The sequence below is a fragment of the Tenrec ecaudatus genome, chromosome 7, assembly GCF_050624435.1.
Source record: "Tenrec ecaudatus isolate mTenEca1 chromosome 7, mTenEca1.hap1, whole genome shotgun sequence".
NCBI classification, from domain to species: domain Eukaryota; kingdom Metazoa; phylum Chordata; class Mammalia; order Afrosoricida; family Tenrecidae; genus Tenrec; species Tenrec ecaudatus.
Window position 1 is genome coordinate 10408348 of NC_134536.1, and position 12539 is coordinate 10420886.

Genomic DNA, 12539 nt, shown 5'->3' on the forward strand with positions numbered 1-12539 from the left:
AGTCTGGCTTTGGTTTTCCAGGCAGACAGGTATGTAAGGAAGGTGAGAACTATAAAACAGCACCCGCAGACTAAGCCAACCCCATCTTTAGGGGAGCAAACTGCTTCACTCTACTAGCAAGGAGTGGCTGGGGGGTTTGAACTGCCGACCTTGTAGGTGCACAACCGCTGATGCACATGCCCCAAAACCAAAACACCTAACTCACTGCCACTGAGTTGAGGCCAGCGGAGAACTGGCCCTGTGAGTCCCCGAGGCAGTCACTGTTGATGGGATCAGAAAGCCCCATCTTTCTCCCGAGGAGGGGCTGTGGCTTCAGAGGGCAGACCCCCTGGCCTCCGCGCCACGCCACCAGAGATCCGTATCCAAACAGAAAGAACAGCTCTGATGAGCCCTGCGAGTATCACGCCATCGAGATGTGACAAGTAAGTGCAGCGCTGCCCACAGTATTAAACGATTGCGTTTAACCCCAAGACTCGAGAACAAAGATGATGGGGAAGTGCTCACTGTGACTACCTTGTGGCATTTTGTGGGACGAAGTACTAATCAGCTCCACACTCCCACTGGAACGTGTGCCAGGCTCAGTGTACGGGAACGGTGCCATGGTGTGACTGTGGCGGAGGGAAGGCTGGGAGCCGGCCTGAGGCTTCTTCTGGAGGTTTGGAAGCCCCAGAGCCTGCCCGCCAGCCCTGGTATGACCTTCATTTGCCTCCGGGGTGACGACGATGGAGCCGTGCCCTGCTGCTGTCCCTGTTCATTTAGCGCAGGGGCCAAGCCCACGAGGACCGTGGGGGCGGGTGTGAGGCTTTTCTGTCCCATCTCTAGAATGTCTCTGGACCAAGCCCCTCGCCAGGAAGGACACTGCCATGTTCCGGCTCCTCAGCCAGCCCTGCCTCCCCGGAGACGGCCGCCCCAGATGTGGCAGGATGGGCGCACTTGGAGCAACGGGCCGGCTGGTAGCTCGCGCCCTGCTCTGGGTGACTGCTGGAATCACATTGTGTATGCGGGTAAAGGAGAATCTGATACATGTCCAGATAAGGACCACCTCTTATTTCAAAATACACAATGCGATGAAAAAAAAAAACCCCAAACCATCCCCCCAGAAAAGCTCCAGAGGATGAATGACCTTTTGCCAAATGGATTCCTCTGTACACAGCCACAGGAGCTGGTTGCCCAGGACTCCTGCTGACAGGACAAGAAGGACCCCGCTCGGCGAGCATGCTAAGCACGTGAGCCCTTTGGAAGGCACGCATCTCCCCAGGCGGGCACGGCCCGTCGGCGGGGGCTACGTTCTGTCTGCAGCTCTGGGGTCCAATGCCAAAGGGGAGATGAACGAGCACTACTGACGGGGTGAAGCGTACCGCGCAGTTTCAAGGCTCAGAAGGAATTCCATTTTAGCCTGCCAGATGAAACACACGCCGTCACAAGCCAAACACACGACGACCTGGGGCAGCGAGGTGAGGCACCTCAAATGCAAAGCCCAGCTCAGGGGTGACTGACCGCCTGCCTGACACCAGGCGGGGCGCTCTTATTTACTTCAACCCTCCCTCGCACGAGATGTTTATTTTTCTTCCCCTCACAAACCTCTGCAGGGCAGCACCGGAGAATGCCTCTATTAGACCTGGAAGTTCAATCGGATGGACGAAAGCCAGGGCATAGGGTGGGCTGGAACTAGTTCAGTCCCAGTTGATGCAGCAAAATTAAAACAGACCCCATTGTGGAGAATGTGAGGGGACTGGATGATACCCAGAACAGGAGAAAAGAGCAGTCTCTAGCCCTGGAAACGGGAGGCCCACCGAGGCAGAGTGAGCTCCTTCAGGAGGCTGATGCATGATCCCGATGACCGCCAGGACTATGGAGCTAGACGCACATCTAAGGCCCAGTGCGGGCTGCCGTCCGGCGATCAAGAGGCTTGGCTGCTGTACGTCAGGCCCTTGTTTGTCAAAAGGGAGATTATGTTTCCAACAGGGCGTCTGCCACCCTCCCCCCCCCCGCCCCATACTGGCTATCATGATAGGACCCTGTCTGTTGGCTGTGGCTGAACCTGGAAGAACCAGTCCGAAGCCTGGCCAACTGTCTCATCCTCGGCCTGACGAGGGAGGGGGACGGCTGGGGCATCCACCCCTTGGTGGTGAAGAAACCAGAAGAGCAGCAGCAGCAGGGGAGGAAATGGAAAACGGGAGGCCATGATTTCCTAATGCGTTGTGAAACACCGTAGGGGACCCAGCTGGCTCAGCAAAGTTCAATGCCAACTACGGGGAGAAAAAAACCCACCTGGAAGGGTACCTCCTCCCTTCCTGTCTGCTTTGAAGCAACAGGTGACCGAATCTGCCGCAGTCCCCCCGGGAAGCAATGCTTTGTCGCACAGGCGAGGGTGCTGTGATCAGCTCCGTAATGCCCCACGTTCTCGGTCAAGAAAAAACGCACTGCCATTGAGTCGATGCCGACTCACAGCCACCCTATGGATGGAGGAAAACTGCGCCAGGGGGCTTCTGAGACGCTGACTCTGTATGGGAGCAGAATCCTCGCTCTCCTGAGGAATGGCTGGTGGTTCTGAAGTGCGGACCGTGCGGTTAGCAGCCCAATGCAGAACCCAGAACCCCCCTGACAGTTCCCAGAAACTTGACAGACTACTCCAACGGCACTAATCAGGGATGGCTTTGCATCCTGAGATGCAAAGTGGATCAGGAGCATTAACATGACGGGAATCTCAAAACAGTTCCTTAAAAGAAAAATACCATATGATTTGTCGACAGAGGCAATCCACAGATACTCAGCAGATTGTCCTTAGGAAGTAACTACTTCCATGTATTTAAAAAAATTCCTGAAATGCAGCCAACCAGCGGGAAGAGGAGATACCTTGAAGGTGCGGCCTGTGTCCAACACTTACTCATGTTCTGACCAAGTTTGTGACAGTTCTCTCGATCCTGCACTTGTCTTGCCCTTTCTCTGACCTCCGCTTCTTGGCACATGAGCCAGCAGCCTGCAACCCCACGAGCCAGCGGCCAGCCAGGCGATATGCAGATTTGGGTTCATCAGGTCCTGCGATCATGGTGAGTCAGGAGAAGCCTCCAGTTTGCCTGGTCCCTGGATGTGGGACTCGCCGGCCACCATGATTGTGGGAGTCATTATCTGAAAGTAAATCTCTCACTCTCCCCTCTCTCTCTGGTTTTGCCTCTGGAGAGCCCGGCCTAAGACACCCTCCTTGCTCTGTCCTTCAATCATTTCTTCTTTAAATGCTTATCCCTAAACCACAGTACAAATGGACAGGGGCCGATTTTCGACTTGAGACCTCCTTTCAATATTCCCAACAATGCCCCGTGATGCGGGCCTCTCTCATACGTGACCTCCAATGACACGTATCCCACAAACACAAAAGGAGCACAGTGCGTGAGAGCGGGTGGAATGTGATCCTCGGGTCTTACAACAGGAATGTCACCTCTCCCCTCGCGCTGTTTACCCTGGGGGCGCCCTGCAGGAGAACGGGGAGGACAGGGGTGGCCTTGGGAGGCCCGGGTTACCTGTGGAGCTGTTGACCATGTAGGGCGGGGCCTGCGTGTTCATCAGTCCCGAGCTGTTGTTCATGGGCTGGCTGTAGGGAGCGCTGGAGGCCATCAGTCCACCCTGATTCATGCCGGGAAAGCTGCCCTGCCTGTGGGGAGAGAAGGGACAGCACATGTCCACTGACTGCGTGCACAGGAGAAGAACAGCAGTGTCCGTGGCCGGCATTCTAGAACATTCTCTGGTGCAAGGGGCGGGGCTTCTACTTAGCAGGTTTGTTGGGAAGAATGGACGGACTTCCTGGAGAGAGAAAGGCTGAGCTTCATTGCTAGGTAGTTCCTTCAGTGCATGATTGAAAAGCCCCCGCTATTCTACCTTCCACCCACCAGTAACCGGCGTCCGTTGTGCTGGGTGTCCTGTGTTACTGCCGATCGGGGGCGTGGTGGGGGCGGGTGAGAGAACAGGACTTACAAAGGGAGGGCAGTTCATTCTCTGGATCGAGTAGGAACTGAGTCTTTAACACTTCACAGAATCCTTGGGTCAAAAAGCCAGAAACTCAGAGATGAGACACCTGGGCAGAGCGGGAATGCTGCCTCATAAAACATGCCTGGGACCGGAATTTTTTCTTTTTCTTTTCCAGTATGAACTGTGAGACAAAGCAGTTCTCAAACGTCCCCGGATCCTATGAGTTAAGCATTAGCATTCCGCCTGGAAATTCAGTAGGGTCTTTTCTGTGCCAGGAGTCCAACAGGGTTGAAATCTGGGGCACATGTTCCTAACAAGCTATGAGACCCCGCATGCCCCTACCCCGCTCTGGGGCACCCCGGTGCCCAGTGGTGACACACCTGCCCTTGCTCTCACCTGGGGGAAACAGTACAGTTCTCAAGCCGCTTGCTTTCGCTAACGTCGGGGAAGGAGGCTGGGCCGCGGGGAGAGATTGAGGCTGCCAGGGGTCGCAATTGTTGGGAAAATGGCAAAAGCGGAAAGAAAAGGGGTGACAAGGAGCCCAGACCCCCAAAGCAGAGTCTGGGGCCGGCCTATGTAAATAGCATGCCTTGAGAATTCTCCCCCCTGCGGTTAAACAATGAATTACCTGGGTTCCTGATATACCCTTAACCCCCACCCCCACAAAAATGTAAGAATGTAATGGTCAAAGTAACAACAACAAAAGCAAGCAATCTACTGTCCTTTGGGGCAGTTGCTTCGGTGGACTTAAAATTCTGGCCTACTGAAAAAGTTCACTATGAAACGACATTGACTCCATGGCAGTGAGCCTGGAGTTTTTGAGAACAATTAAGGTTTCAATGGTTTAGGTGTTATTTAAAACAAGCCATTCAAGACAGTTCCAGACAGACATAACGCTCATCGGTGCTTGGGAAGGATGTCCTGGGGAGGCTGAGCATCGTGGGCGGTGGCCCTGGGAGAAGGGGCCCTTATTCCACCACAAGTCTGGGCTCACCCAGCTTCTCCTCTTTGTCACCCCCCCACCCACCAGAGCTCACAGACGGAGCTGAGGCCACCCAAGGATTCCTGAGTAAGCTCCTGGCCAGAAGCACATTCCTCTAAGGTTAGGGTCTTGGTGTCAGCGTGCGGGGTGCTGGGATGGGCACACCACGGTGGGGCTGCCCTTGCTTTCGCATCGGACACATCAGGTAGGAAGTAGCCGTAACTCGGGAACAGGCTGTGCTACCCATAGGCCAGCTTCCTCCAGTGATGGGGGACCCCACAGCCAGCTCCCACCTCGTCTCCCATCAGGAGTAGATCACCGGCTTTCTGCCAGTGTCCTGGGCACCAGCTCTGCTTCCTCTCGACGGGTGTGCACCTGAGGGCCCTCAGGCGACACTGTCTTCTGGGCATACCTGGCTTGGGGCAGTGTGTGAGCCGCCCGAGTGGGACAGGGTCTGACCTTGTCTACTTTTGTTGGAGACTAAAGGGAATGGACGGAGAGCATTTCCCTCCTTGGACAAAGACAGCCGTCCTTCCACCAGACTTGAGTCTCGCCTGCAGGGACACTATGTGTATATGAAGGCCACAGATCCTCAGGCCAACAGCGTGTTCCAGGCCAGAAAAGAGAGCCAGCACGTGATACCCACTAGGCAGACGGCCAAGTGAATCGGCCCTCTGGGCTCCATTCAACTTTCAGTTGTGACTCCCCCGGCCAGCACGGCTGTCTCCACTCGCTGTGCGAAGATGATGGTTTAACCGACCATTCTCAGTGCAAAACCTACCAAAAGATGAGTACCCCTGGAAAAGGAGCGGACCAGAGACTTCCGCTCTGCGACGCACTGGGCGCCCACCCTCGGCCTCAGGCCTGCAGGTGGAGGTGGGCTTCGCCACGCTAGGCCGATGGCCGGATAAATGCCACAACAACTGTGTCAGGGAATAAAGACCTAGTGGCATCTCGGGGGCCATCTGATGAACCTTCTAGAAAAGTGCTCTGGACACACTGCTAAAGGGGGGCAGTGGCTGCACACTGAGAAATGACAACACCGGCTGCGACACCAGCCAGAGGACACCGAGCAGGCTCCGTCTGTCACCTGTCAGAGCAGGGGATGGGTCTGTCCCTGAAACACACCGACCTACAGTACAGCCACTAGAACGGAGTCCCGTGTCCATAACAGCCCTTCGGTCAGAACGCAGACTGGGCTTCAGCTGAGATTAGAGGTGCTTAGAATCTGTCATTCTCGGGAAAAATCCAGACCAATTAGACCAAGATTAACTCAGGGGTGAGGTGACTCCTCAGTGTGTACACACGTGTATAAACAAACACACACACACACACACACACACACACACAGTCTCTCTCTCTCTCTCTCTCTCTTTCTCTCTCTCTCTCACTGGGCATCTCACCAAACACACACATCTGCCAACACAGGTTGGATTTTGGGTTAGGTAAGCAGACAGATCCAAAGACCAGTTTTAAAGTCCCTGCGTCCAATGGTTCAGCGTGAAAAGCCAAAAGTCGACCAGGGATTTCCTGCCACCCTGTGAATTTAGTGGCTGAAAACATTATCCTGGAATTCTATGAGTAACCGCCCATTCCCAAATAGCTTGCTGTTAAGTCAACCACAGTACGTTTTTAAAATAAAGACCCTCAGCAATCTTGGGAAGGGGCATTGGTGGTGCAGGGGGTTAAACATTCGCTGGCTACCAGCAAGGCCGGGGGTTCAAACCCATGCGCCGCTCAGTGGGAGAAAGATGAGGTAGCTGGCTCCTGCAGACCTCCCCTCCTGGGACTAACTGCAAGGTTCAACCCTCCCGTCCTGTGGGCTGTTATGAGTTGGAATCAACTTGGAGCTTTAAAAACCGACATTATTTTTGTCAACAGTGATGGAGCGAGAGTTGAGAGGTATGTCCTTTAAAAAGGGGATGGCTTTCTGATCCTGTTCTTTGGAGAAGAGCTGACAGACCAGAGCAGCACAGCCCCCCAGACGCCGTCCCAGTGGCCCAGGCTCATGGAGAGAGGATCCACCTGGAACATGCCCCCCTCCTGAATTCTGAAACCAGCCTTGAATGGCATTCCAAATGACCCTGCAGCGCTTCATAGGAAATCGAGCACAACTCCCCCTGGAGCGCCCCTAGAAGTCAGAAGAAGAGACTGCTGGCGGACGCAGGCAGGCAGGCTAATGCCGAGATGTGGACGCTCTTGCTCAGTCACGGATCTCAGCCGAGCCCACGTGCACGCGCGACACAGCATCTCCTGGGTACGCGGCACCTCACACGGGGTTTGCGGTGAACGGTTTGATGAGCTGATACTGTCTCTCCCACTGAGGCGCTCTCCCCCCAGCAGCAACCTCAAAACAGGGGATGAAGCTGTGGAGCCCTAGTGGATTTCTGGACCCACTCCTCACAACACGCCCATCAGCAGTCCTGGGGGCTTTAAGGGCGGGTGGGGGAGGGAGAGGGCAGGAGAGGGTGCCATGTCCATACCCACCCACCCCGTGGCAACTTTGGGCCGATTCTGACTTACCGCGACCCTGCAGGACTTGGCAGAACTGCCCCATCGGGCTTTGGAGTGCATCTTTACAGGAGCAAAGAGCTACATTTTTCTCCTGCAGAGCGGCTGGTGGGTTTGAACCGTCACCCTTGCGGTGGGCAACTTACGCTTATCCCACTGCACCAGTAGTTTCTAAGAGCACAACGAAACCCCAAACCCACCGCGCCACTGAGTGGAATCTGCCTCCCAGCACCCCCACACGGGGTGTTTCTGAGACGAGACCTGCATGAGGCAGACGGCTTTGAATCGCTCATCTCTCCCTGAGCAGCCAACACCTGACCCACATCAGCCCCAGGGCAGCTCCTTCAACGACACAGTGGGCGGAGGGGAAGCTGGGGGTCAGACAGCAAGAGGCTTAGTGCTCCAGAAGGTTCCTTCTTTCACCAAAGCCCCAGGAGCGGCACAAGGAGACGGGCATCTGGACTGGTAAGACGCGGTGGGCGGTAAGGAAAGTTGCTGCCCAGCAGAGTGGATGGGGACTGACGTGGAGATGACCCAGCCATGCCGTTGAGAAAACAGCTTCCCAAACTTCCTCACGGATCTTGCCTGCTGCCTGCTTTTCCAGGCAAACAATCTGCCAGCCCCCCGTCACCCCCTCTGCCCCCCATCACCCTGCCCCCCGTCACCCCCTCTGCCCCCCACGATAAGAATCACTTGTCCTAGAGCCCATCGCCAGGATCGAGGGTCAAACTCCAACTCACTGCGGCCCTAGAGGACCGAGCAGGACCGCCAGCGGGCACCTGAGACGGTATCTCCTTTGGGGACTGGAAAGGCTGGTGTTCCCTGGGGAGGGCTGCTCTCGGCCCTCGAGCCCCTTGCCCTCCTGGCCTCAAGGCTGGGACCTCCCAAGCTTCGTGGAGCCATCAGGAGGGCAGAGACCCGGACTGGGTACTGAAGCCAGTGCTTTGCTGTTCATGGTGCGCTTCTGTCCGGCAGCGAGAACTTCAGTCACTGGCAGTGAAGAATGTGCTCTCCGATCCCAACGCCCATTCTGCGAGGGTCTGCCCGTTCCTGGCAAACACTCAGGGTTCCCGGATGCCCCGGTGCAGATGCAGGTGGCAGCCAGAGGGGCAGCAGTGTGCCCACACCCAGCCTCTTCTGCGGGTTTGGGGTCCTGTGGGGACTACCCTGGTCTCTGGCAAGGCGTGGATGGCACATGCCCTGCCTCTGGCACGACGCCCACAGTGCCTCATGGAGAGAAAGCTGTCACGGATCATTCCATAGAAAGCAGGTGCCCTTCCTACCTGCACGCCATCGTAAGAAGATCCCAATTAATGTCCAGTGAGGGCGATTTTCCTCAGTGACTTTTTGCTGTGGAACCTGCCATTGCTGCGATCCTTACAGTGACCTGCAGGGTCAGGGTGGAGCCTCTCGCGTTTCTGAGACCACAGGTCTCCGTGACACCGAGTGCCTCCCCTTTCTCCTGTGGACCAGCCAGTGGGTCCCAGTTAACAGCCAGATGCTCAGCCTGACAAGACACCGAGGAGTCACGTAACCATCACGATGCATTTGAGCGGTATTTGAGGGAATTTTGAGTCTCTTTATCTCATACATATCTCATACATATTCATCGACCTCTTGTATTGGAACAGGCCCGTCTCTGCTTAAAGAGCAGCTCATTCCGGTCCCGGGTTCTCATCTCACCCCATCCGAGGTCTGCCACTCTGCAACGTCTTGTAAAACCCTAGATCAAAGCACACAGTGAAGGGAGGCTCCAGGCCGGGGCCATGGACAAGCAGCCATTCACAGCCTTTTTCAAACCCCTCTTCTCGGCAGCATACGGGCCTTCCATGAGTCAGATACACTGAGTGGCAGCTGGTCCGGGGTTGTAATTCTTCGAAGCCTCCTGCGCTCCAGGCCTGGGCCACACAAAAACATCCACTTGTGAAAGCAGCAGGCTGTCCAAACTAGTGTCTCGGGAAAGGCACGGAAGCGGCGCCAACTCTAGCTCTTTCTCTGCTCACGTCGAAGGGAAGGCCAGGCTCAGGCAAGCTCTTTATGGCAGGTACTTCTACCCATCAGAGGGGATGGGTGGTGTCATGGGCAAAAGGTTGGGCAGCTAACACAAGGTCAGTTCGAAACCACGAGCTGCTCCGTGAGAGAGAGCCGGGGCTTTCTCCTCCTGTAAACAACTGTCGTCTTGGAAGGCCTAGTAGCAGCTATACCCGTCTGACAGGGTGACTGAGTCAGAATCGATTTGAAGGCAGTCAGAGGCAACCCCTCAAGGGAAGGGCGGTGCCTGGCAGGTTGGTTGCTTTAACAACGGGTGCGGTGGCAGAGGTACAGTTCAAAAGAACAGAGGTCAAGACTGCGAGGAACTCTGGGGAGCTGCTTCCCATAGGCCTTCACACCACCCAGAACAAGATGCCGGTCACCGGCACTGCTCCACACCCAACGTGACCTCCACAAGGGCAGAGGTTGTCAGGGTCACCACCGACTTACACCGTTCCTGTTTCCTTCAGCCTCAATCCTGAGGCCCACAGGTTTTAGGGTCAAAAGAAACTGGCCTCCCACACCCTTGGTTCCATAGCCCCAAGGATAGCTGGTAATGTCAGCCTTTCACCAGGGCCCCACTGAACAGCTAGTCCACAAGGACCTCAACCTGGCAGTGAGGGGCTCTGGATTAAGGAGGCAGGAGTAGGTGTGATCGGGACAAATGGACCATTCAGTCTGAAGAGGACACTGATGTCTGCGGACCCAGGTGTGCCTGGCTGCTAGCATCTCCTCCTTCTAATCTTGTCTATCTGTCTTTGTTGGAAACAGGCAACAACTTGGTTTCCAATAGTCAGATGGCCTGTATAAAAAAGAATGTATGGAAACAGGGCGCGAGAGCCAGGGGCCATGAAATTGCTCGTTTCTGCCTCTCTGTGGGGGCTTCACGGCGGAGCCACTCGCTGTCACGGAGTCAACTCTGACGCACAGTGACCCTACAGGACAGGCAGGACTGCCTGTCACTCTTTCCAGAAGGGCACCCGTGGAGCGAACTGCTGACCACGTGCATAATCACTACGGCAGCAGGGAGAGCACCACTAGGGAAGTGTGAGGACATCATGTCGGGGGAGGGCACGCACAAGGACAACAATCTCCCTTGGGGGCCACCTTCAAGGACTGCTCCGGACTCCAGCCCGTCTCACACTTCACCCTCCGATGCCTTGGATTCTCATGAACATTAAAAGCAAAACTCTCTTGGACTTAACAGCATTTCGGTTTGAGGGCTTATTCATGTACTTTATGGTTTGGGTAGCAGTTCTGTACTTTGAAATATTTGACTCAGATCATCTTAAAACACCAACATGCCACCTATTCAAATTCTATATTCTGAAGGGCATGGGGGTGGGGTGGTAAGAATGACAACACAAGATGGCTTTCTAAAGGGAGTGGAAAAATTCCATAATTTCTTTCCATTTTCCACTCATTTTTTGAAGGCTGACCTCCAACCTGGTGTTTAGATGGTAATATAAAGGCTTACATATAGTTACAGAAATTTTTAAGAACTAAGCTTTTGGAATCTTTTCTTTGTCTTTCAATGATATAATTTTTAAAATCACAGCTAACTTTTTTGGAAACCTAATTGTCCCAAATCAAAAGGACAAAGTTCCCAGTTAATACCACCTACTCCCCAGAGTAACTAGAGTGGGGCCTGACACCCACCATGTTCCCTGCTCTCTCCATTAAGGCATTTGGCCCTTGGCCCCTCAGCAGAGCTGCCTCAGACAGCAACGAGGGATATGATCTATAAATACACCTCTCTGAAGAACACTACCTGCGAGTGAGCTATGCAGGCAGGAGAGCACCAGACAGGAGCAATGCTAATGCCCAGACAGTTGGCTTGTCTTTTGTTCACAAGCCCCGCTGTTTGGGGAGGGGGGAGGGTCCGCCCCTCGTATATCTAAAGAGCCATCCAATCAGGTCACAGCAATCTACCTGAGAGCCTGGTTCACGCTTCGGGCAGCGTGGTCACCTAAAGAGAGGGACTTAGACTAAGAGGTCTTTTTAAGCTCCTGTCAGTGATTCTAGTTTTTGGTGTGACCTGCATGTGACGGGTCCGGCACAAAGTTGTGGGTACACGGAATGAGAGGATCAGAAATTTCCCATGAACGTTCCCTGATAGCCCCTTCCCCAATAGTCAGAGGCTACAACTTGAAATGTGGGGGTGTTTCGGAAGGCCCCTTGTATTAAAATGCAGGCAATGTATACCAGGTGGGCAGTACCACCCCCAGGAGGGTGCTGGTAGACACCCCCACTTCATCCTGGAGTAGGGGCTGCAGTCCCAACGTTTTCATTGCCAGGGGGCCCGGAGTCATGTTTTCCGCAGAGGCGTGGCAGGCCAAATCCGTCTTCCTAGAGACCATGCTGGCTTGCGCTCTTCAGCATAAAAACTCCCTTTTGGTCAAAGGTGCTAAGACTTCACAGTGTTTTCTCAGCAGGAAGAAGCCTACGGCATGTTCAGTCAGTGGCCTGGGCGTGTTTCTGGGAAGCCGAAGGGTGGCATCTCCTGCACTGGTACTGCCTACGTGCACACATTTACCTGGGCAATCAACGGCAACTCCCATTTCCGCCCTGTGTGACCCACACGCTGTCCAGGAGGACAGACACCATAGTGGTGTGAGCGAAGGGCAAAAGGACCAGGAGTTCAAATCCACCTGTGTGGCAGCGAGCCAGCTCCAGCTGTACCTCACCAGGTGTGTGGTTCCAACAACAGACAGCCCAGGCTGCCCGTGACGCCGACACAGGGGTCGGGTGGGGATGGGTGTGCGGGCTGTCACTGCCTGTAGGTCCAATGAGGGCCACTGTGCTGGAGGAGGAGAGCACCCAGACCATCCACCCAGAGGTGGGAATCTGCGCTGAGCGGCCGATGTGCACTGGGTTTGTCACAGCAGGGCTGCCTGTACAAACAATGGACACAGCCCCTGCCGGAGGAGGAGCCACAGTAGGCAGGGCACTCGGTCTGTCTTGCTGAGAATCAAGGTGCAGCCTTGAGTGCACTGAGTGATAAACCGGGTTTGGTTTCCCAAAGCAGATGACCAGGGAGAGGAGACGGAGA

At 54.9% G+C, this 12539-nt stretch overlaps 1 protein-coding gene across 5 annotated transcripts in view; it reads right to left on the reverse strand.

Annotated features, from left to right (window-relative positions):
• The window catches only part of ARID1B (AT-rich interaction domain 1B), a 405831-nt gene that overhangs the window by 39648 nt on the left and 353644 nt on the right, over nt 1–12539 (reverse strand). For all 5 annotated transcript variants that reach the window (XM_075554341.1, XM_075554339.1, XM_075554340.1 and 2 more), the window contains one exon: nt 3519–3649. In XM_075554341.1, the coding sequence (XP_075410456.1) occupies nt 3519–3649 (131 nt within the window). The remainder of the gene's footprint in view (nt 1–3518; nt 3650–12539) is intronic.